Here is a 26,104-nt window from a genome sequence, read left to right as displayed (position 1 = left end):
ATACTCCTACAAAATAGGATTGTTTCAAAGTCCAGCAATGCAAAATGCACACTTAACAAAAAAAAAAGATTGAAATAATAAATCTGTTCCAGACTGGAAGTAAATATGAAATCAAACGCAGTAAAAAATCAAGAAATTGGCTTATTTGAAAAGATTTACAGTTTAAATGTTTGAAATAATTATTCTAACATTAAACTGAAATCACAGCAAACATATCACATGTATGTTTATGAAATAGTGTGGATTCACACAAATTTTACATGATGGGATGGGTTTCTTAGATTTAGAAAAGCAACCATGTGCACAGCCTGGGTCTTAAAATTTAATCACAAAACTGGGAAGAAACTCAGCATTGAACATCTGAATCAACTGTAAGGGAGATAAACTTTCCCTTCTAATGCAGACCCCTAAATCACCCCAGAAACTTGGAAAATTGTCTGTTTCAGTGCAGCTCTTACAGCTGCAATATAAGGGAAAGGAGAAAGGAAATTTCATGAAATATGTGAGTGTTGTATAGGATTTAGGCCACATGTTACCCATGATCTACTGTATCTTTCTCATCTCTGATCCATTGGTGAAGAAACAAGTGAGGAAGTGAGGAAAACAAGAGTTGATTTATTAAATTCTCATGAATTTAGTGGGATTACCCTACTTCTCAATTTAGGCATGTGTTTACAATACCTGTGAAACTATTTTCAATTCACTAACTTTTTTCACACACTACATGTAAAAGCAACCAACCACAGTCTCATGAAGGGAAAGATAGGCATGAACTAGATAGGCAAGACCCGAGTTTCCTAAAGGAATCAGGAGCCAACAAATGTGATGAATGATCACATTAAGAACTGGTTCCTAAGTTTTCTTGTTTCCCTTATGCTTTTTCTTTTTCTTTTAATATCTTCTTGGATTATAAAATAAATGACAGCAGACTATCTTGCTTTTAAAATTTTCTGTCTAAAATCTTTCTTTTGCCACTCTTTTCAGAAAAGAGGCTGGTTCCTTTCTTTGATAAGGGTTAAGAAACAATACTTATATTGATCTAAAAACATGACAACCCACTTTTGGGGACAATTTTTGAGATAGATTTCTAGGCTTATAGATGAACACAAGCTGTGTCACAATGTCTGACTGTTGTGTACTCAGGACCAAAAGGCCATGTCCAAGAGCACATCAAGCCTGAACTCTTTTTTAGAAATAGGATGAAACTGAGACTATCATATTTTGGATATATACAAAAACATGAGACAGCAGAAATGACAATAATACTTGGAAAGACGGAAGGAAAAGAGGAAGACTGAATTAAAGATGGATAGACTCAACCAATGAAGTCATGTACCTGAATCTGCAAAACTTGAGCAGTGCTCTTGATCATAGGGTGACTTGGAGCTCTCTCATTCATAGGATCCCTACAAGTTGAAGTTAACTTAATGGGACTTAACAGCAAGCTGATATCTAAATGTTTATTGTGAAATCTGGTCCCTCATTGAGGGAAGGACCAATTTATGTCGCAATTTAGGCCCGTGGGTCAATATCTGTAGAATACACTAGGCTTCAAACATAGTTTGATGTGTTTCCTCTAAAGATTTGTTTAACATGTCTCCTCTAAAGATTTACTGTCCTAGCTTTGCCTCAAGACATAAATTTCTATGAATGAAACATAAATATCGAGGAGTATACCATAGTAACCTATGGATGCAAGAGCTGGACCATAAGGAAGGCTGAGTGAAGGAAGACAGACGCTTTTGAAAATTCTGAGAGTGCCTTGGATTGCAAGAAGATCCAACCTGACCATACTTCAGGAAATAAAGCCCAACTGCTCACTGGAGGGAAGGATATTAAAAGCAAAGTTTTTGGCCACATAATGAGAACACAGGAAAGCTTGGAGAAGATAATGATTCAGTTGAAAATGGAAGGAAAAAGGGGCAGACAAAGGGCAAGATGGATGGATGGTATCCTTGACTGGCTTGACTTTGAAGGGGCTGAGGGTGGCAACGGTCGACAGGGAGCTCTGGCGTGGGTTGGTCCATGAGGTCACAAAGAGTTGAAAGCAACTGAACGAAAAACAACAACAAAATGTTCTATATCTAAACTAGGACAGCTTACCTAGATGACCTCAAACCTATGTGGATATTAAAAGTTGTATCTGTAGACTCAAGACTTAGAGAAATTAGTATCAGTAGTAATTCTTACCTATAATCAGTACTGGGTGGTACATTTTGCATGAAGTAGAGAGCTGCAGTCCTTGCTCTCCAGTGCCATTTCTTGGCCGGGAGAGTGAAAAGGACACAGTCTTCTATTTCCTCTCGCAGGAGATCCACAAGCTGCTTGTGTGAGCCTCCGTAGAAAGCTTCAATTAGTAGAATGCTCATTCTTCTGTATGTGATCCAAGTTGGCCAAGATTCTTCTAAAAAAAATTAAAAGCTCATATTATTAATAAAGTCTACTTTATAATTATTTCATTTTAAAATGTGTCATATAGGATCATGATAAAAGCGGAACCACATTACAAGAGCTCAGTCAGTGAGTTCAATTTTAAAGGGATTCAATCTTTTTGTTTCATTAATAAGTTTAACTTAAAAAAGACTAATTAAAATTGCAGGCATGGAAAAAGGAGAATATCTATTAATCAAAGTCATATTCCATTAAAATTTAGGTTACAATTAACAATTCAGTCATACATGCATGTACTTGGAAATGCTGAGGCTATAGCTGTGCCTCCATGTTTCCCCATAACACACAGTGAGCTTTAGAAATATACACTTATTTTAAAGTTGGGTCTCTGACTAAATAATATAGCTCATTTGTTTGAAACAGATTTGCCCTCTGACTGATGATACAGAAAACTAAAAGGCATTTCAAGCGTAGTTCAACCACAATAATCTCCCATACTAAAGGCAATACAGAAAGATGACTTAAAAGAAACATGACTGAGGCAGCCTAAGGAAACCTAGATTGAGTCGTCCTCCTCAGGACATGTATACTTAAAGCTACAAAGACTGAGAGCATCACTAAGTGACATTTCCAACCCCTAGAGCAAATGCAAAATACATTATTGCACCAAACTATCTGGAACAGAACAATATTGTACATTTTAAGGAGGCTGTTCACACTCCCAGCCACAGGGCTGCTGACATATAAGATGAAGGCGGAAACAAAACAAATAGACAAATAAAGTATCCCAAAATTTTAACAAAGGGATAAACCCAAATAGTCTCTAATAATTGCTCAAAATGAATCACTGTCCTGAAGTAATAAACAATAGTGGCTTTAGCCAAAGAACATGCTTTTTTGGAAAGATTGATTACTTAGTCCCAGAGTAGATCCACAAAATAAGTGGGAACTTGGTGTGTCAATACTTATTTAAGTCCCTTTAATTCAATGGGTCTATTCTATTACAGACTGAAAAATGGAATTTGGGCATATGTAATATATTTGTAAGGCTTCCCAGCAATACTTGAATAATACATATATATTAATGAAATTCTATGACAAAAAAACAAAAAAAAATCCACACAATTATTATCATTTACCTTGCATAATCATGGTAGATTTCTATTTTGTTACCGTACAAAAAGCAATGTGTGCTTGTTGCAATATTTAGCAATATCTGTAATCATCTCCTCTACTTTGTAACGCCAACCAGAATTATTTTAAAACCAACTTCATGAGATCAGGTCAGCCCCCTCTCTCCTAACCATTAGGAGACAGCTGAAGACCTGATTGTGGAACAAGGCATTCAACCCATCATAGGAAAATGTAAAGTTGAAGTGAAAGTTGAAAGTGCAATGACCCAGGACTGTTTACGGACAACGGCTAAGTCTTTCTGAGATATATGATGTTGTTTTGTGTGATGTGCTCAGTAATGTTTGATGTTTTATCAGGTAAGGGTCAATTTTGATGTTTTCTACTTTTTTATCGATAGCATTGAATTGTTGCCAACACTGTGAACCGCCCTGAGTCTCCTTTGGGGTTGAGAAGGGTGGTACACAAATCCCACAAATAAATAAATAAAAAATGATAGGAAAGAAAAGACATGAAGTTGGAATACCATTACAAAAAGAACTCTACAAAAATTCAGCCAGGAAAATATTAACAAGAACAAGACACAGGGAAGAGTATTGTTCCAATTATAAGTAACAAATCAAGAATAGAAAAACCTAAATCTCTCTCTCAAACATTTTTTTTTTTGGTCGTGTCAGGAACGACTTGAGAAATTGCAAGTAACTTCTGGTGTGAGAGAATTGGCCGTCTGCAAGGACGTTGCCCAGGGGATGCCCAGATGATTTGATGTTTTTATCATCCTTGTGGGAGGTTTCTCTCATGTCCCCGCATGAGGAGCTGGAGTTAATAGAGGGAGGGAGCTCATCCACCTCTCCCCGGATTCGAACCTGCGACCTATCGGTCTTCAGTCCTGCCGACACAGGGGTTTATTTTGATGGAACTGAGAGAAAACCCTTCCGTACATAAATTGAAGTTGTTGTTCATTCGTTCAGTCATCTCCGACTCTTCGTGACCTCATGGACCAGCCCACGCCAGAGCTCCCTGTCGGCCGTCACCATCCCCGGCTCCTTCAAGGTCAGTCCAGTCACTTCAAGGATGCCATCCATCCATTTTGCCCTTGGTCGGCCCCTCTTCCTTTTCCCTTCCACTTTCCCCAGCATCATTGTCTTCTCTAGGCTTTGCTGTCTCCTCATGATGTGGCCAAAGTACTTCAGCTTTGTCTCTAGTATCCTTCCCTCCAATGAGCAGCCGGGCTTTATTTCCTGGAGGATGGACTGGTTGGATCTTCTCGCAGTCCAAGGTACTCTCAGAACTTTCCTCCAACACCACAGCTCAAAAGCATCTATCTTTCTTCGCTCAGCCTTCCCTAAGGTCCAGCTCTCACATCCATACGTTACTACAGGGAATACCATGGCTTTGACTATGTGGATCTTTGTTTGAAGATTGAAGATTGAAGTTGTACCATGGTACTAAAAGGGAACATGGAGTGGTGTCCTTCAGGTGAGAATAAAGATCCCAGATATTATCTGGATCATTACAGAATGATCCGGAAGTTCAGAATAGCTGGTACTTTAAAGGGTAGCACTGCACCACTGAACTCTAGTGATGTTACAACAGCAAATCCCCCTACAATTTCCCTTAAAATAATGTGTGAGAGATACATATCCTGTGTCTCAGAACAGTTATCACAGAATAAGGAGTCTACCAGGAGACTAGTTAAGCTGTAAAAGAAGATGTGCTCCATGTTTGCCTTATTTCAATACAAAGGAAGGAGAACATATAGCCATAGTTGCGGCAGCATGCAAACTGCATGTGTTGCGAAACCCTATTATAGAAGCAAAAGCTATTATCAGACATTATCAACAACCATAATTTTGACAGCCCAGGTATAAAGAGTTCACTGGCACAGTTCACTGGCTTAGTTTAGGAGGCCCATTCCCCCCTCACACATAATTTTTAGGGGAAATTGTTGGGGGGGGGGTGCTGCCGTAACACCACTAGAGTTCAGTGGTGCAGTGCCATGTTAGGAGCCCCTGGTGGTGCAATAGGTTAAACCCTTGTGTCGGCAGGACTGAAGACCGACAGGTCGGAGGTTCGAATTTGGAACAAGTGCTGGTGAGCTCCCTCTGACAGCTTCAGCTTCTCATGTGGGGACATGAGAGAAGCCTCCCACAATGATGGTAAAACATCAAAACATCCAGACATCCCCCGGGCAACATCCTTGTAGACGGCCAATTCTCTCACACCAGAAGCAGCTTGCAATTTCTAAAATTGCTCCTGACACACACACACACATAAAATATCATACTGTTCTCTTTAGGGTGAAATGGACATGGAGGAAATAAATACTAAAGTAAATAAATGCTTATGAAAAAGAATGCAACACAAATATAGTGGAATCCATATGCAAAAAAATCACTGGACAAAATTATTACTGTAAACAGCAGTGTACTATATATACATGCATGTATAAGTCTAGAAAATTTTAGTTTAAAAAATCAACTTATCCATGGGTAAATAATACTGTACCCTAACTCTTATCAAAATAAATAAATAGCGACACAAAGGAGAGCTCAGTTCATTCTGAGAAAACCTAACGAAGGATCAATCCCCACTAATTTCTTTGCTGTGATAGGACTTCTGGACTTTTGGAATGCCAGGACAGGAAACATCAGGGCTGTCTTATCCAAAGCTTGTATCAAGATCCACAATTCTGGCTTCCAAACCTTCATTAGGTCAATTTACACACAGGTATATATTAGGGCTGGGTAACCACGGAAAAAATTGTTTCTAAACTCAATTCGTTTCCAGGGGGCGCTAGCGTTTCCAAATTCTAAATACTTCCAAAATTTTGAGATTTCAAAATTTCGTTATTTATGAAATTTTGTTAATTTCGAATCGATTCGTTAATGGCGGATGCGATTGCGCAATATGCTAAAAAAAACCTCCAAATGGGACAGGGGGGACTTCTGAAGCTTCCCTCTCCCTCTGTTGTTGACTGTTGGTGTGATAATTTATTTTTTATCACTGATAAAACAAACAACAACTATAAAACTTGCACCAGACATACGGAAATAATTACAAAACAATTACGAAACAGTTTCGAAACAATTTTGAACCAATTACGAAACAATTACGAAACAATACGAAATAAATTGGAAAAATTGTTTCGATTTTTAATTACTCCTCACACTATTCCTGCATGGCTCAATATCGGATCGTAAGCTAATTTAAATACGAATTAATAACGAATTACGAAATTAACGAACGAAACCGCCCAGCCCTAGTATATATGGTAAGTTATAGGCTGGTGTTACACTATGCAGTTGAGGAAATATATCTACTGGGATCTCCTCCTCTGCCCATTGAAGAAAGCAGCCCATCCTCATTCTGTATCTCAGAATGCTTCACAGTTGCAAAAGCAGTTCAATATCTGTCCCAGGGGGTTGCTATTGTAGAAAAATAAGTTCAATATTCCCTTAGGCATTCAGGACTAGATGCATTGTTCTTGGGTTCCCCAAAATGGTGACCAGCACAAGTGGATTTTTCCACCACAATCGACAGCCACATCAACTTTCAGGGGTAATAGAAACCAGTTAGAAAACCACATATTTTAACCAGTTAAGTCATTAATATTTTATTAGTCACCAAGGTGGTATGATATAAATAAGGAAATCATGTCAAAACTTGATTTCTAGTTTTGCTATAGTCTTACAATATTACTCATATATATGTTTTTTTTTTAAAAAATCCCTTGGCCTAGCCAAGTTAAGTTAAATATATACTATGTACTCCTAGGAGAGCCTGAAAAGCCATTGATGATAAATGGCCCAAGAATATGAACCTCATCAGATGGAATGCAAAGTTCACTTAGGTATAAATCCTTTCAGGTATTTTAGCCATTTGAAAGGCCACAACAAATGTTAGAAGAACATTGCCACTTTCTCATTACGGTACTTTCTCTCTCAAGGGTGTCTCTTTGGAACCAGTAAATTCCCCATGATGTACTAATGGCTTGATTCCATTCTCAGGAGTGCATCACTATGTGGCTGGGTAAATGCACTGCTCTGCATTACATCATTACATCATAGCTACTCCCTGCTCCTCACCCCTTCAAGGAACTTTAATTCACAGAGGCCGAGTCTTCAGCAAACATCGGATAAGCAAGAGTATTTTGTTCTTTGAAAATACTTTTCCATTAGTTTTACCACCTCAAAAATATTGCCCACTTCTGATAAGGAAGTCTATCTTCAATTAATGACTAAATCCATCCTGTCTCATTGTCCATAGGCAATACATAATGGTGAAGACTAATTATACACCACTATTTTAGCTGAAGTCAAAATACATTGCATTCTTTCAGTCAAAAAACAGAATACAAAGCAAAAGCAAATACAAGTATTGCACCAACACAGAATTAGTATGTGTCTCATTACTACATGCACACCTGAAAAGTTAAAAAACCAGCAATTATATATGGAATAATATAATATATATGACATAAAATACAAAGACCCTGTACTTTGTTTATTTTATTCTGTCTCAAACGTGACAATTTTGGGAAAAACTGGAACTATTTTACAAGCACTAGAATTGTGACTGTAAAGAGAAAGATGAACATGAAGCCGTGTATGTGAATGATCGGGTGGATTAAATAAGAGTAGGAAGGGGATTCTGAACTAGTTATCAGACACTGACACCTCATTTTCTGAACCACTAGATGTCCTTGAAGAAGAAGCTTTCGCTTCTGAGATTTCCCAGTCTCCTTTTTAAAAAAACTGAGTTAGAAACATTCCCTTTTTTAAAAAAGCAGGTGAGGTTCTCCAATGCCAAGTGCATTAGCAATCTCACAGTAGCATAGTATGCTTGATATACTAATATCATGACCACAATATATTTTTAAAAGCAATCCCAATGTATATATTAGAATATTCCTAGAATATGACTGAGCCTAACACAATCCCCAAAGGCAATTAATATAAAAATATAAACAAACAATAAAACAGCTGAATTAAGTCAAAAGTACCATATTTACTAAAATCTAATGCTAACCTTTTTTGGCTAAATGACGTTGCCAAAATTGGGGTGTGCATTAGATTTGCATCATGCAGTAATGTTAGTGCTGAGCCAAAGCAAAAGGGGAAGGTGCTTCAGGAACTGCACTTGGAGCTCCTCTTTGAGGGACATCATCTCTAATAAAATGACCAGGGCTCAATGCTATACAATCATAGGATTTGTAGTTCAGCGAGGCACCAGCAATGTTTGGCAAAGAAGGCTCAAAACCTTGTCAAGCTACAGCCTCCAGGATTCTATAGAATTGAACCAAGGCAATTAAAGTGGCTTCATTCTACAGCATAGATGCACCCCAAGGTTTTATTTCCCACTGTTGGAATCTTTGGTAATCGAATACAATTGTTTATAACGACAGAATTCTAAGCAGGCAGCAACAGCAATGCCCCCCTTTTTTGCCAAATTACAAAGAGTGCACTTTTTGCCGCTGTGCATTACGTTGTGTTTTTTTGTTGTTGTTGTTGTTTTTTGTCATGTCAGGAACGACTTGAGAAATTGCAAGTAACTTCTGGTGTGAGAGAATTGGCCGTCTGCAAGGACGTTGCCCAGGGGATGCCCGGATGATTTGATGTTTTATCATCCTTGTGGGAGGCTTCTCTCATGTCCCCCCATGAGGAGCTGGAGTTAATAGAGGGAGCTCATCCACCTCTCCCTGGATTCGAACCTGCGACCTGTCGGTCTTCAGTCCTACCGGCACAGGGGTTTAACCCACTGCGCCACCGGGGGCTCCTACATTATGTTCAGAAGAAAACACTTTTGTTTTGTTTCAGGGCTTTAGAAATTGGGGTGCACACATAAGATTCTATGACGCATTAGACTCGAGTAAATACAGGGTATCTGACAAATAGGTGAAATCAATGTCTCGAACCTAAAACTTATCAGTGCTAGGAATATTCCACAGAAAAGACCTTGTTTCATTTTTCCAAGTACCATTTCTCTTTCAATAGTGGATATAAAGTAGACCTTTGGGAAGTAATCATAACTTATAGGCAGGTTCAAATAGAAAAAGGCAAGTTTTCAGTTATCCAGGAGCTAGGTCCTTTGGGTAAAAAATGTGTTTTGTAATAATTTTCAGAATATCTTCCCACCAATACCACCACTATTATTGGATATACAGATAATATGGCACAGCAATATGATCTGTACTCAGTAAGAGCACATACACAGCAACACTATTTGCTTATCGGTGCCCATACTGTTGCAAATGTCCTTTCGCTGACTGCTGATCTCTCTAAGAATAACTGGCACACCATTGCTGCCAGTATAGCTAAGCAGCAGCATATTGTGTGTTCTGTGGGTAATGAATGTGATATCTTGAACATTTTCTACCATTTTTCCATGGTAGCTGTGCAAGATCTTCCTTTATAGAGAAATCTAAAATGGTTTTGTCAGAAATCTCGGTTTACAATCTTTGTTTCATTCCTACGACATTTCTAAAATGGAAACAAGGCAGCAAAAGTATAGTGAATAGGGCTACAGTAACAGGGATGGACTTGACAACTCCAAATATTAAGGTGACAGTCCAATAATTCTCAAACTAGAAAAGCTGGGGTGCATGGGACATTTTTGCCCGTAGTCACAGCAAAATGTGATCTGTGAACAGGAGCGTGTTTATGGCGCTGTTAAATGTGTTGCCTCAGTAATACAATCATCACAATGTCTCAGTAACACATTTAGATATAATGCTAAACTATGTACCGTTTAGCATTATGTGCACCAGGCAGCATAATTCTCAGATTCACACATCCCTCCCTTTTTCATGTGCCAGTAAATATCAAAATCATCTGCTTCTGTTTTTAAATGAAGTAGAATTTCCTGTGATGTTTAGATTTGGGAAACACAAAAATATAGGAACAGGGCAGAATTGTGAACCACAGGTAGCAGTGAGCACATGAGCCCAGGGTTAATGCCAATTCTTGTACATAGTGTTTAAACTGTAGTATACTGTTAGATCAAAAATGAATAATAACTCTACCAAACAAGAAAGGGAATTCTCTACAAACACAGATGAACGGAGACTTAACCAAATGCCAAGAACTATAATGTGCAATGTATTATGTTTACAACTGCTCATCAATTTTATGCTCTGCTCTTACGGTATATACCTGATATCGGGATAGTTGAAAGCAAGCCAAAGATGTCAAGAGTTCCACATTCAGTCTATTAAGTGCATTGTCAGAAAAGGAATGCAAAAAGACACTACATGAATCACGGAAAGGAGAAGCCCTGATGGATGAAATTCTTCAAGGAGTTAAGGACAAACAATAAGCGAAAAGAAAAAGTAACAGAAACAGGAAGAAACCCCTGTATGCAACTGTTCCATGACCTATGTGCATGGATAGATAGAGCAAACATAATAACCAATAGAGATAAATAGAAGACAACACCAAAAAAGGAAGAGCAAGAGATCTCTTCCACAAGATCTGAGAAAGCAAAGGGAAATTTAAACCAAGAGGCGGGATGCTGTTCAATCACAAGGGAAACACATTAAATGATCATTTAGAAATAAACAGACAATGGAAACATATTGAAAAACTTTTTAAAAAGAAATGGAAGGATGACAAATTCATTCAAGGAAGACCCATTTGAAGGTGAACCTCCGATTTTAGAAAGTGAAATGGAAACTACACTCAGAGCACTTATAGGAAATAAATGAAGATGGGAACCCGACTTCATGGAATACTAAAGTTAAGATTGGCCATGCTGTGTATTTCCAACTTCCAAAATAAATTGATCTGACATGTGATACTGGAAAAGAGTTCTATGGCTATTGTGGAGTGATAAAGACAAATGAATGGCCCAAATTCTCCCTAGAAGCCAAGATGATGAAACTAAGGCCATCACACTTTGGACACATCATGGGAAAATACGACTCACTAGAAAAGACACCAGTGCTTGACAAAGTAGAAGGCAAAAGGAAAAGAAGAAGACTGCATTCCAGATGAGTAGCCTCAATAAATGAAGCAATGGTACTGAGTCGGCAATGCCTAGGGTGATAATAGGGTGATAACAGGTGGAGCTCTATCATTCATAGGTATTCCATATGATGAAGTTAACATAACAGAGTTGACAACAATACACTATTATGACCCCCAGTAAGACTCTTCTGTATTTATATACTATTGCTTCTGTGATGAAATTAAGTTGAGGTAATGATAACCCGCAAACTTAAAGGGGGGGGGGGACAATTCAAAAGCTTGGTGAGTGAAAATTAGATGGTTGTATTTCACAGTCGCCAGTGTTTTATATTCAATTTTTTCCAGCAGGTTAAAAGAAAGAGGCTTGAAATTTTCTAAAAAAATAACATTCAAAATATGTAAATAGCCCTGAATGTATATATTTCACTGAAACGTACAAAGAGCAACTAATATTAATCAACAAGAAGTTTGAGCTTCCACAAATTACAAAAACTACAAAAGTAATAATAATTTGAGGGAGAAATGCAAGTTTTTTGAAAAATAAATGGTCTAGGTACAAAACCCCAAAATCCCATTCAATTTGTTAACAGTTTATTTAAAAAGATGCAATTGCCTTTTCGTATGTACGTTAATAAATGTGGTTTCGCAGATGTCAATCAGTTTAAATCCAAAAAGTTATGATGATGTAATTGGCAGTACTAAGTTACACATCATGTTTAAACCTTATAGCCAAAGCATGAAAGAAGGGCAATTCTATTTCAAAAGTATAGATTTTCTTCCCTAATATGACAATGTATACAAATTCTGTAATTGCAGGAGGTTAAAAGCCTGCACATGAAAATTTTATTCTACAACAGCATCTACAACATGTTAAGTCCAACAACTTAAGTAGCTGAATAGATAACATATAAATAAATAACATTTGTGCCAAATTACAAAGCTCTGTAGATATGGCATACACACTGCACTACTTAGATGGGCGAGTGGGTAGGAAGAGAAGTTATGATTCTGTGCACAGATCACATTAGAATGAGATGTATTAGAAAAGCAGCATTGCCACGAGACCTGTCTGCTTATATACCCCACTCCTTTCGGTAGGCTTTATATCCTGAAAAAAATGCCATAACTGAGTATTAAAAACAAAAAAGGAAGGGGAGGAAGGAAAACTCCACAAAAATGCTCACAAAAATAATTTGAATTACTAACCCTGCTCATTATTTCTCCTGGAACCCCAGCTAATAAAATATAAATGCCACAACTCCATTTTAATAAACACAATAAAATATGACTGATAAAAGTATAATGAGTGTATTTCTGTGCACAGCTGTATACATGTTCAAAGGTGAACATACCAGACACTTGGAAAAGCTAGAGTAAATGGGAGAAGGGAGTCCTACTGTTTTGAAAAACGGTCAGAGCTTCTTTTTCCAGAGAAGTAACGTCCAAACTGCCTTTAACAGCTAACTTTCTTGAGTCCCGCTGAACTATTATCAGTGATCATAATGTAAATGGAAGAAAGAGTAAAGGAGAATTTAAGGAAGTCCTAATGATATGCGACTTAAATGACGAATGTCTTATTTGATATTATTATCACATTCTATATTTTAAGACATATGGAATGACAAAACAGATTCCCTTGTACAGGCATGTAGGGGCTTCAGCCCCCCGCCCCCTCTGAAATTCTCATGGTGGTCCGCAAGAAGGCCTTACTGGTACATTATTTAAACTGTTATGTTTATTCATATTATGATCTGATCACCATGCTCAATATGCATGGGGCTATTGGGATAACGATACAAAAGGTTTGCTAGGGTAGGTCCTCAGTCCCCCGCCTTGAATCAAACTCAGCCCCCCCCCCAATCAAACCCAGGACCCCCCAAATCAAAATCCTGGCTATGGGCCTGCCCTTGTAGGTTATTGGGGAATTATCGGGAAACAATCTGGGCTAGGAAACGCACTCCTTTCTAAGTCTTTGCATGGCATTAGCTGGTATTTACTCGAGTAGAGCAAGGCACTGATTGTAATCTACACCTCAATTTTGAGAAGTATATTACCAAAAGAAAATTGTTGTTGAATGCAATGTGCAGCTTCCCTTTGTCTGTCAGTCATTCTGCTGACTGCCTCAAAAAATGGCTGACTGGCAAAGGGAAACCATGTCCTTACATCAGGTCAAGACTCACTCTCAGTTTTGAAGGCCCTGAAATAAAACCAATTGGGAAAATGCGCTCTTCCATCAAGCTGAGGTTGGCAAGTTTGGGTTATCTGAGTAATTGTAACGCACCATGTGCATCTCACTTTTGGCTATGTAATTCAGAATAAAAAGGTACACATTAGACTCAAGTAAGTATGGCCATTCACATGAAAAATGTCCCAGTTTCTAAAGCAGGTTTCTAAAGTCATCCTTCAGCTAAAGTAAACTCCAAGGTGTAAAAATCTGGCAATGGCTGGTACAGAAAATGCTGATGGCTTGATTCGGTATGTTGGATTTCACAATCCACAGCAGAAATTAACTGAGTCTGATTTGTACATATTTTGTTGCAGTTGTTGTGTGCCTTCAAGTTATTTCTGACTTATGGCAACCCTAAGGTGACCCATCAGAAGGTTTTCTAAGGCTAAGAGTATGTGACTTGCCCAAGATCACCCAGTGGTTCTCATGATTAATTGGGGTGGGGGGATTCAAACCCTGTTCTTCGGAGTCATAGTCCAACACTCAGACCAATACACCACACTAGCTCCATTACGTAGCACAATTCCCAAGCCAGATAAATTCTGGAAGAAGTACATTATTCAAGTGTCCCTCTCATTAACTCAAAACATAAATGCTACTTGACAAACACAATATATTGCTATACTGGAAGTACCCAGAAATTTTTCACTAAGCAATAGCAAAAAGGATATGGATGGGTGGATAAAGATATAGATCACAGTCCTGTTTAATGAATGGCATACATTTGATCTTCCTGTTCTTTTCTTTTATCCTGTGTCCCTTTCGTAATGACTTAGTTTCTCATAGTTATGAAATCGTGACTCAACGGACATGGTGTGCTCTAACTTAATACCTAATGCTTGTAGTGATCTATAAATAAATATGATATTTAAGATTAAATCCAATGTTGATCCCAACTAAATTAAATCCACTAACCCAAAGAATTGGATAAATCAACACTTATGTAGTTTCCATGTATTCAATGGATCTACTCCAATCAGGATTAATAATTATGTTTTGCCTTATGTATTTCCTTTTAAAACTTTATTTTGAGAACCGACATAAAAGAATAATAATAATAATAACAACAACAACAACAACAACAACAACAACAACTTTATTTGTATCCCGCCCCAACTCCCCAAAAGGATTTGGGGTGGCTTACAAGGCAACACATTGCAAAGTAAGAGACATATAATATACACAACGAATCAATAAAAACACCGAGTAACAAAAATTACAACAAATAGAAATTAACATAAAACACATCAAATCAAAATGAAATAACAATAAAACACATTAATAGATTATAGTTAAAAACAAACAGACATAAAAGAATAGAAGTCATTCATGTCCAAGAGCAGAAATCTGAACTCTAATGTCTACATCATTTATATCCCAAAATCGGATCTGAATGTCAGCACTACTGCAATTCTCAAATACGAAGGAACATTCCTATCTGGAAACATGATATAGTACTAGGAGAAAATATATCCCTTTATGAGTCTTTGCCATTTAAACTGTACTAAACTGAGACAGAACATAAAGTTGCACCTTTCTTCCAGACCCAAACAGCCCAAGAAACAGTGCTGGTAGTCCTATACCTATAGAAAGGTATGTTCTAGAAACTGTGTCATTTTTGAGATTTAACCATCAGGTTTAGGACAGAAGTAACAAGAAGTATTCTGCCAGAGGTCTGTGCAGAGGTCTCTTCAAGAAAATATTTGAGCCGACAAAAGGACTATACTAGAGATCAATTCATAAAATTATAGTGCTACGATTCTACTTTGATTGCTATGAATGAATCCTACAAAATCCCGGAGTCACTTGTAGCACTACAGTCTACTGGGTGAGAAACATAAATGCTCTCCAGTTACTGTATACCCCCGGATTCTACAGGATGAAGCCATAGCTGTTAAGGGAGAATCAGTGCTATAATTCTGTCATGTGAAATGGTTCTAGTATCAGCATTGACAAAAGTGTGGCGTAATGTAAAATAAACCACATGTAGTTCACGTTTGATCAGCCCACACACTGCCTTGGCAGAGAAAGAAAATAGGCCATACAGATGAACAATAAAGAACAAGTGGTTTACTCTTTGTAGGTCAGAACAACATATGTACAATGTGATCAGTTGCATCAACTCACATAATGTCCTTTTTATGAGAGGTTTAAAATAGTCTTTCTTTGTCCATGTGGCTAAACTCCTTCAGCAGCTCATGAAACAAGAGCACACTCCAAACTCTGTCTCTCTAAGCTTCTCTCTTCTTCTCTCTCTGCACTAACTTAGCTCAAGCCTGTACAAAAATGTAACAGTATCCAAAAGTCCCAGACTCAGCCTGCTCCCCGGGCATTGCCCGACCAATCAGATTCATGTAGCTTATTTTACAGTTGACACACACACACAAACTGATTCCTTGAATGCTCCAACAAAAAGTAACTAAGAGAACATTCACACTAAACAAGTATAGCACTAAATTCCACTTCAACTGCCATGGAAACATCCTCAGAAATCTTGGAGTTTGTAGTGTAGTGAGGCATTAGAGCTCTGCAGCTAAGAAGTGTAAATGCCCCTCCATATACTGCCAATCCTAGGCTTCAATCGAATGTTGCCATGCCAGTTAAAGTGCAATATAGCATTAATTATATACCATTAGTGGGCTGCAAGTCCTGGTATATTACTAATATTCTAGATTGCACATTGTACATTTTTGGAGGGGGCACTCTTGAAGTGATGACAAGTTTCATGCTGTAAATACAACACTAGAGAAAGAAAAGTGTGAGTCCAAACTGAAATGAGGCAAATTAACACACTGTATAATTATAAATGAACCAATGCAGGCTCCTTAATATATATACATATATTCTCTGCACTTGAATTGCAACATCAGGAAATTGAAAGTTACGACATAAAAATGTCCCAGTGGCTATTAATCCACAGGCACCTTATAGCATAAGCCATAATGGCTCCTGTTGTGAGTTTTACATATTTAAAAAGTAACATGCTATAAAATCTGTGTATTACACTATGCATGAAAAGAAAGCAATGGTGGTATAAATCCTTAAAGGAAAGTTGTTAATGTGCATGCAGAGTAGCTACATTTTAAACCTCCATATCTCAGCTGCTTTAATTTTTGAACTATGCAAAGACACTAATGGCCTTCATAATTTCATGCCATAAACCAAACTTGTTTTCAAATTATGGGAGAGCAAGAAAACTATTTCAAGCCAAACAAACACTCCCTCTTGTATATACATGCATTCACTGCATAGTATGTACAATGTTTTAGAGAATTACAAATTGCAGCATTCGTTTTACAATTCGAACTTTTTAGTCCACAGCAGGTTGCTGAAAGCCTTGGTTCAATGCTTCAGCTCTCAACTGGAAACACCGAAATGGTTTTGGGAAAAGCTAGGCGTTTCTTTACAAATGTGCGTCACAATCATCGTGCTCGGCTTTAAAATAAACTAACAGGAATCAAAAGTTACTACCTTTGCAAATAAAACAAAACACCAGATTCAGGCTTACTAGTTCATTTCAGACTTTTAATTGACGACTGGTCAATTACTTTGTATTCAAGTGGTATTTTTGGTGCTACATGTGACTGTAATGCTGGTGGGATGATTATCTGCATTTCATTCAGGTCAAGTCCTCATCTCAAAAAGAATTTTGTTTTCAACTCTTAATAGTATGAGATTATCAATTCCTATGACCTCAGCGTCTCACATTAGATTTAACTGGATGAAAGAGGTTTGATTAAAAATAGTGTTACATCTCCCATTACCACACCTATTAGTTCTCTAACTACTCTGAGATATTTTAAACATGACAGGAGAAGACGTTATTAGTAACTACTTCCCTATTATAGAAAAAGAATCAGACTGGTAATAATAGCCTAGTATTCAATAATCCCAGACATATTACGGCGGAGCACAGATGAGAACTGTAGTCTGCAGAATTTCTACTAGACCTCAGATTCTAACCAGCTACAGTTAAGATACTGTTAGCTACAAATAGGCATTTCTGAAAAATACTTTATTTCAAAAATCATCCAGAAATTGATATCTTAACGAAAGTTGATGGTTGTTCATCATTAACCCTTAGTCCAGCCCAGTAAAATGGTCAGTGTATTCAGATGACTTTTGTTCACCTTTCTCCTGTCAAACATTACTTTCTGTTCTACAGCTAGCTCTACCAGTCTTCCCCCCAATACAGTGGAGCCTCTACTTAAAAGCATCCCAACTTAAGAGTGTTTTTAGTTAAGAGATGTCACTCAGCCCGGATTTCACTATGATATAAGAGCAGCATTCTGCGTTAAGCACTAGCGCCAAAGGGAGCACTAATGCAAGTACGGGGTTTTAGGGCTTCAAGGGGCCAACCCGCTGTGGCCCATGTCTCATGTTCTTGTCCACTTTGGAAAATTGCTGTCTGCTTTGCTCTTGTCTGCTTTGAGGAACTCTGAGTTAGTAGATTTTGTGTGTTTTTTATTCCTGGTATGTTTGGCTTCATTAAGAGAGGGAGAGAGAGCAAGAAGGAAGGAGGCTGGAATGTGTACAGTATGAAGAAAAGGATGCTTCTGCCTCTTTGCTTTGTGCTTCTACCATTGTGCCACAACTTTGTGCATCTACTATTGTAAAGTTGATCTTTCTTTTTCTTTTTTGTTCCATGTGAATGTGCAGGTTTTGCCTTGCTGTTATACTGGCCAACAAACATTTTGTTGCCTCAAATGTGCTTCCTCACCACAAATTTTTTATTGTTCCATGGGAATGTGCATTTATACATTGTTTATTATTTATAAGGTACATTTTCTTTTTTTCAAAACAAACAAAATGGGGGGTCAGGAGGGCAAAACATATTAAAATTTGCTTTGAAATAGGAGTGTTTTAAGTTAGAGCTCAGTCAAGGAATGAATTAAAACTCTTAAGTCAAGGTATCACTGTACTCTTGATCCATGGCAGACTTGTTAGTTTCAGTGCAAAACCGAACTCAGGAGGACCTAGTGATGCCTAGAGAAGTGCTTTCTCTAGGTCTGCACAGTAAATTTACAGTAAAATTTTGTTGGCAATTCTGCAAAAATTGACCACAGATTTGCACTGGAAACCTAAAGAGAACACTTCTCTAGGCATTCTTAAGTCCTGAGTGCTTCTATGGCATGCTTCGGCCAGAAGCCCAAGAAAATTGTCATTTTTGTGTAAAAAAAACAGGGTTTCAGATTATGTGAAAACAGCATTACACAACGTCTTGTAACACACATAACGCACAAGCCTACTGTACAAATTTGAGCTGATAGTTAAAATGTTATACCATATTTATCTGCACACTTTTTCATATAATTATAATTATTATATTATTATTATAACTTTATTTGTACCCCGCTAGCATCTCCCAAGGGATTCGATGCGGCTTACAACAGGCCAGAGCCCAACACAATACAACAATACAATACATAGCAAATAAAAACAGTTAAAGCAGAAAACAATAGCAATAGCAATACAACAGGACATTATTAAAAACTGAGCCGGCCGGAGTAGGGTACAGGATTAAAAGTGCTGAAGTGTCGGAGGGATATGGGATTAAAAGACGCAGGTTCGCAGTTTGGGTGTGATCCTGGACTCATCGCTGAGCCTGGAACCCCAGGTTTTGGCAGTGACCAGGGGAGCATTCGCACAGTTAAAACTCGTGCGCCAACTGCGCCCGTACCTTGGGAAGTCTGACTTGGCCACGGTAGTCCACTCTCTGGTTACATCCCGTTTAGACTACTGCAACGCTCTCTACGTGGGGTTGCCTTTGAAGACGGCTCGGAAGCTCCAATTAGTCCAACGGTCGGCAGCCATGATACTAACTGGAGCGGAGCGCAGGGAGCACACAACTCCTCTGCTGCACCAGCTCCACTGGCTGCCGATTTGCTACCGGGCTCAATTCAAAGTGCTGCCGTTGGCCTTTAAAGCCCTAAACGGTTCTGGCCCAACCTACCTATCCGAACGTATCTCGGCCTATCAGTCCACCAGGACCCTAAGATCTTCTGGGGAGGCCTTGCTCTCTATCCCGCCTGCTTCACAGGTGCGGCTGGCGGGGACGAGAGACAGGGCCTTTTCGGTGGTGGCCCCTCGGCTCTGGAACGCCCTTCCCATGGAGGTAAGATCAGCCTCCTCGCTGATGGTATTCCGAAGAAGACTAAAAACTTGGATGTTCAAGCAGGCATTTGGCTAATTCGGTGCAATGAATGTGTTGATTACGGATTGGTAATATGGATGATGCAATTGGACCACGATTTTAGTTAGGAGATGTATTGGATTGTGATTTCGTGTAATATTGTGTATTATGTTTTTTATGGTTTTAATTGTATACTGTGCACTGTATATTTTGTTGTAAACCGCGTTGAGTCGCCAATTAGGCTGAGAAACGGCGGTATACAAGGACAGTAAATAAATAAATAAATAAATAAATAAAATATAAGTGCAGTGTGCGGTGAGGGTGATCTTGACTCTACTAAAGTGCTTCTGGGCTTTGGTAGTGGGGTTCCTAATCTGAGAAGGCATGTTGGAACAGCCAGGTTTTCAGGTTCTTTCTGAAAACCGCCAAGGTAGGGGCCTGTCTGAGATCTTTCGGGAGGGCATTCCAGAGGCGGGGGGCCACCACAGAGAAGGCCCTGTCCCGCGTCCCCACCAAACGCGCCTGCAACGCGGGCGGGATCACGAGCAGGGCCTCTCCTGATGACCGGAGTGAACGTGAGGGTTCGTAGACTGTGATGCAGTCATGCAGGTAGGGTGGTCCCAAACCGTTCAGGGCTTTGTAGGTAAGCACCTGCACCTTAAATTGGGCTCGAAAAATAAACGGCAGCCAGTGGAGCTCCTTAAACAGAAGGGTTGACCTCTCCGTAATGGGCCTCCGTTAACATCCTGGCTGCTGCCCGTTGGACCAATTGGAATTTCCGAGCCGTTTTCAAGGGCAGCCCCACGTAGAGCGCATTGCAGTAATCCAGTCTAGAGGTGACTAAGGCATGGACCACCCCGGCCAAATCAGCCGTAGCGAGGTACGGGTGCAGCTGGCGCACAAGTCTCAGTTGTGCAAAAGCCCTCCCGGCCACCGCCTACGCCTGAGCCTCAAGCATGAGCGATGAGTCCAGGAGGACTCCCAAGCTGCGGACCTGTTAAATGTATCATAAACTTTAAACGAGAATATAGCAATCTCTATGCCTATATATACCTATATATCATATATACCTATATATCTATGCCTATATATCATATCCTATACATACCTCTTTCTATATACAGTTGTCTGTCCTACCAGTGTATAACGGAATTGAATGTTTGCCATATATATGTTCTGAGATCCGTTCTCAGTCCTCTTTGGGGTGAGAAGGCCAGAATCCTCTAGCTTCTCTGGGCCACATTTGAAGAAGTATTGTCTTGAACAACACATAAAATATACTGGAGCCACACATGTATACAAATAGTGAGAGCATATGGTGCACAGCAGCGCTATGCCTAGTACTGAATGCACACTTGAATTCTTTTTTACAATTCATTTTATATGACAAGCAACGGAGTCCTCTTGCTCTTTATTTTATTAGTTAATTGCAACAGTTTTTTGTTTTTTTGTAGCCAAACTCTTTGTGATTTACGGATAATACTGCAATATTTGTGAACATACCATATTCTGATTATTCCACTCCATTCCATAGTCATCTATAAAGTTCACACTCAAGAATGGCCAGATGACCTAGTCGGGCCTAACACGAAGCTCATGGGGCTCCTGTAGCTCCCCTAAGTCCTAGCCTGCAATATTCTGAGACTATGTTCCTGGCCCAATTATTCCTTCCTTGTTTACTATCAATGAACACTCTTCAGTCTCCCCTTCAGCATTGCACATGCTGCCCACTAGGCTGAAAAAGCTAAGCATGCACCCTATTATATGTAATGCATATTAGTGTAATACCCTCCTGCCACTTTGCACAAACTTATGTTAGGCCATTTGATTTATTATCAATACCAACACTTTTCAATTTATATAAATCCTTCAAAACACATACACACTGTACAGGCATGTAGCTGGGGGGGCTCAGAGGTCTTCAGCCCCCCCCCCCCCGAAATTCTCATGGTGTTTCGCGAAAAGGCCTTACTGGTGCATTATTTAAACTGTTATGTTTATTCATATCATGATCTGATCACCATACTCAATATATCCCATATGCATGGGGGTATTGGGGTAACGATACAAAAGGTTTGCTAGGCTAGACCCTCTTTCACTCAGACTCAGCCCCCCCCCTGAAACTCACCCCCCCCCCCGAACCTCCCCCTTGAAAAAATTCAGCCCCCCCCCCCCCCCGAAACAAAATCCTGGCTACGGGCCTGACACTATATCATTTTATATCTGGGGGACCATTTGAGACTCCAGAACACGGGCCTCGAAAAATATTTATAGAAGGAACACATTCGCTTAATTGTTTAAAACCAATTTCCAGAAAGCATAACAAGATCTGACAGCAATGTCAATAGGAATACAATACAGACCTGACAGACTTGCCACAAAACTGTCAAAATGTTCTTGCTAAATGACCACAACATTTGTAAGTGACACTAGTACGCAGGAAAACAGAGTGCTTCCTGAATACATATGTTTGTAACTTCAAAAGTATCTTCTGCACTCGTATGCAAAAGCAATGGTATAGACAGAATACTTGGTATAGACCACAATGGTATAGACACCTTCCCGCCCGAGCTCAGACTTGTGCACTACTCAGACCACTAAAGGTTATTAGATATTTGCTATGTATTGTATTATGTGTGGTTATTTTAATATTGCTGAAATGTTTTATGAATTTTGTTGTTATATTTTAACAATATGTTGAATCTCGGGCTTGTCTCCATGTAAGCTGCCCCGAGTCTCTTCGGGGAGATGGAGGCGGGGTACAAAAGTAAAGTTATTATAATATTATTATTGTATAGCCTAAAATTTTTGTTCCGGTCCTTTAAAAAAATAGGATTTCATATTTGTGTCAAAGCGATATGATTTTATAGTAACATACAGAACACATCAGACAAAAACCCCTTCTGTTCTTAATAATATTGTTTACCATCACCTTCAATATTCTCACATTTCATAAAGTTCTCCAGGTGACTATGAACACATTTGGGAAACTTAAAAAAACCTGAAACAATTCAAATCCATCAAAGGCAAACATTAGAACTCTAGTGCCTCTGGTTAGTTATCAGAACAGTAGATCAATAGTTCCTGAACTCCACTCCAAGCTTCCTTTTAGAAGAAATTTGTTCTCTAGGCATTGGAAACTTATCACTTACTTTTACTTGTTGGCAATGTTCCGCCAAAGCATTCACTCCTCCTGGAGCTTCGTGTGGAGGAAGTTCTTCCAGGGTCTGTTTTTCTAAAAGTAAATACATATATATTAACAGACCAATAGCAGCAGTAGACAATGCTAAAAGAAGTTCACTGTAAAAATAATTCGCAAGCAAGCCTCTAGCAGGACTTTGATACATAGGTCCCAGACCGATCCAATACAGAGACTTCCAGAATCACCTTTACATCTTAAACCAGAAATACTGCCCCCAACCACCATCTTGCTCCATGTTGGCTGCTTTCAGAAATGTCTGAAAGAATCAATCCCTACAAGCCCTGAAAGTTCATGCTAGGCCTTTAGGCAAAGAGTTCTGCAAGGTGTGAAAGTACAACATGAAATTGCAAACACAATAGCAGACTTAAACAGACTTTCACTATCAAAAAAACAGACCAGATTTGGCCCATTTGAGGTTAGTGACACAACTTAATTAATATGAAAAATCACTTTTTAAAACCTATTTATTTGAAGGTTATTTTGACAAATACAGACTTCACAAGGGTAAATACTTCTTGGTAAGAGTATAGGGTGGTATAGCAAGAAACTCAGAGAAAGCCCATCTCAGATTTTCAAATTTTCTATTACATTATGAACATTGGAGGGAAGGATATTAGAGGCAAAGATGAAGTATTTTGGACACATAATGAGAAGACAGGAAAGCCTAGAGAAGACAATGATGCTGGGGGAAATGAAAGGAAAAAGGAAGAGGGGCAAACCAAGGGCAAGATGGATGGATGGCATCCTTGAAGTGACTGGCTTGACCTTGAAGGAGCTGTGCGTGGTGACGGCCGACAGGGAGCTCTGGCGTGAGCTGGTCCATGAGGTCACAAAGAGTCGGAAGCGACTGAACGAATGAACAACAAAACATGGGAAATACGCTGTAAGTGGCTTACAATAAATGAGTAGCAGAATCTTCCAAGCAAAGCAGCAGCATTTTAAATCCCAGAGAGAGAAAAGCTTTGGTTGTAAAAAAAACTATGTTGTTATTAACTGCTGTCAAGTCAACTTTGATTTATGGCTACACCAGGGAGTCATCCTATCCTTAACAGTCTTCCTGAAAGACCCAGGTCTAATCCAATATGGGCCCTGTGGGGTTTGCCCCCTTAGAAGTCCTGGGACTTCTGATGCGGCAGTCACACAGCACTCTTGGGTTTTCCGGGCTCAATCTGCCTGGAAAACCTAGAGTGCTGTAACTCTTTCACCAGGCCCGTAGCCAGGATTTCGTTTCGGGGGGGGGGGGTAAAAAAATTTCAGGGGGGTTTCGGGGGGGGCTGAGTTTCGGGGAGGGCTGAGTCTGAGTGAAAGAGGGTCTAGCCTAGCAAACCTTTTGTATCATTACCCGAATACCCCCATGCATATGGAATATATTGAGTATGGTGATCAGATCATGATATGAATAAATATAACAGTTTAAATAATGCACCAGTAAGGCCTTTTCTCGAACCACCATGAGAATTTCGGGGGGGGGGGGCTGAAGCCCCCCGAGCCCCCACCCTGGCTACATGCCTGCCCTTCACCAATAACCTTTTAAAACCCTGGCTGCCTTTTCCGTGCTGCTGTGTTCTCCTGGCATGTAGAAATGATGCACCAAGAGAAGAGAGAGAGAAGGGCAATTTTCCTCCTCATTTTTAATTTACAGGCCCTTTTTGGGTGGTTTTCTTTGGTGTTTGGGTGCCCTATTAGAAGGTCTGGCAGGGTATCTAGACCCTCCCCCCCCCCAAAAAAAGTGGGTCTTGAGGGGAGGTGCAGACTGTAACCTGTACCTAATCGCATTTAAGAAACCAGATTGGGCACAGGTTAAAGCTCTATGTGGAACCAGCCTCAGATCATCCAGTTCAGGGCAGATAATGAGGATTATATGCTTTTATAATCTGGATTATATGGCAGTGTAGAAGGGGCCTGAGAGGCATGTTAATGAGGTTAAGCTAGGATCAACACTGAACAAACCATGCAAAAGCAAGCAAAGAAATCTGTACCCAAAATGATGTTGTAACTGAATTCATCACCATACCACTCCAGATAGTGGTATGAAGTCCAGAGGTATGAAGAAGTCCTCTCAGGCCCCTTATACACTGCCATATAAAATCCAGATTATCTGCTTTGAACTGGATTATACGGCAGTGTAGACTCAGATAATCCCGTTCAAAGCAGATAATGTGGACTATCTGCTTTGATAATCTGGGTTATATGGCAGTGTAGAAGGGGTCCCAGTTTCAGAGACAGCTGGTGAACTTTGAGTGCATTCACTGTAGAAATAATGCAGCTGACAACACTTTAACAACCGTGACTCAATGCTAGACTTGCACAACCTGTGGCCCTCCAGCATTTGGGCCTCCAATTCCCAGAAGCCCTAGTCAGCTTGTCCAATGGCAAGGAATTATGGGAGCTGAAGTCCCAAACACTTGGAGAGCTGCAGGTTGTGCAGGCCTGTTCAATCATATGGAATCATCACAGTTTAGTGGAGAAGCCTCTAGACTTCTCCACCAAAGAATTAAGGTGCCTTACCAAACTACAACCAAACTACAACTCCTGGGATTCCAAAGCATTGAGACAAGGAAGTTAAAGTGATTACAAACTGCATTAACTCTACAGTGTAGATGCAACCTAAGATTGCTGACATAAGCCCCAACTGAGAACACAATTTCATCCCATCACGTCCTGCTCCCACGATATCTCTGCAAACACTTTGAGAATGTTAAGTCAATGTGCTGGTACAGCTGTACCAGGAGCTCCAATTCTGTTTGCTTTGCATTAAATGTTTGTTTGCAATCCCAGGCTTGGGATTTTGCAGCAGGGTGGCTTCCTGTTATAGTTTGCAATCATAGGGCAAGCCACCTGTCAATTATCGTTAGGTTCCCTGGTCCCGCCCCTTTTTGAGTTTTGGAGGGAATAGGAGCCTTTTTGAGTCAGTTCTCACAGAGATGCCTTTCGCACAGGACATAAAATGAAGAGCTCCTGTAGAAAGCTTCGTCTTCTACGGCTTGGCCGGGAGACATACAGCTTTACAGCTTGGCCGGGGTTATACAGCCCTACGGCTTGGCCGGGGAGAT

The 26,104-nt window shown here is 39.5% G+C and overlaps 1 protein-coding gene across 4 annotated transcripts in view; it reads right to left on the bottom strand.

The window, feature by feature from the left end:
* The window catches only part of GTDC1 (glycosyltransferase like domain containing 1), a 261,309-nt gene that overhangs the window by 183,661 nt on the left and 51,544 nt on the right, over positions 1–26,104 (bottom strand). For all 4 annotated transcript variants that reach the window (XM_067472772.1, XM_060776212.2, XM_060776219.2 and 1 more), the window contains 2 exons: positions 23,002–23,084; positions 2,191–2,404 (listed from right to left, as the gene is read on the bottom strand). In XM_067472772.1, the coding sequence (XP_067328873.1) occupies positions 2,191–2,369 (179 nt within the window). In that variant the 5' untranslated portion in view covers positions 2,370–2,404; positions 23,002–23,084. The remainder of the gene's footprint in view (positions 1–2,190; positions 2,405–23,001; positions 23,085–26,104) is intronic.

This window comes from Anolis sagrei, chromosome 1, assembly GCF_037176765.1.
Source record: "Anolis sagrei isolate rAnoSag1 chromosome 1, rAnoSag1.mat, whole genome shotgun sequence".
In the NCBI taxonomy this organism is placed as follows: Eukaryota; Metazoa; Chordata; class Lepidosauria; order Squamata; family Dactyloidae; genus Anolis; species Anolis sagrei.
The sequence above is the reverse complement of the archived record's forward strand: the minus strand, read 5'-3'. Positions and strand labels throughout refer to the sequence as shown.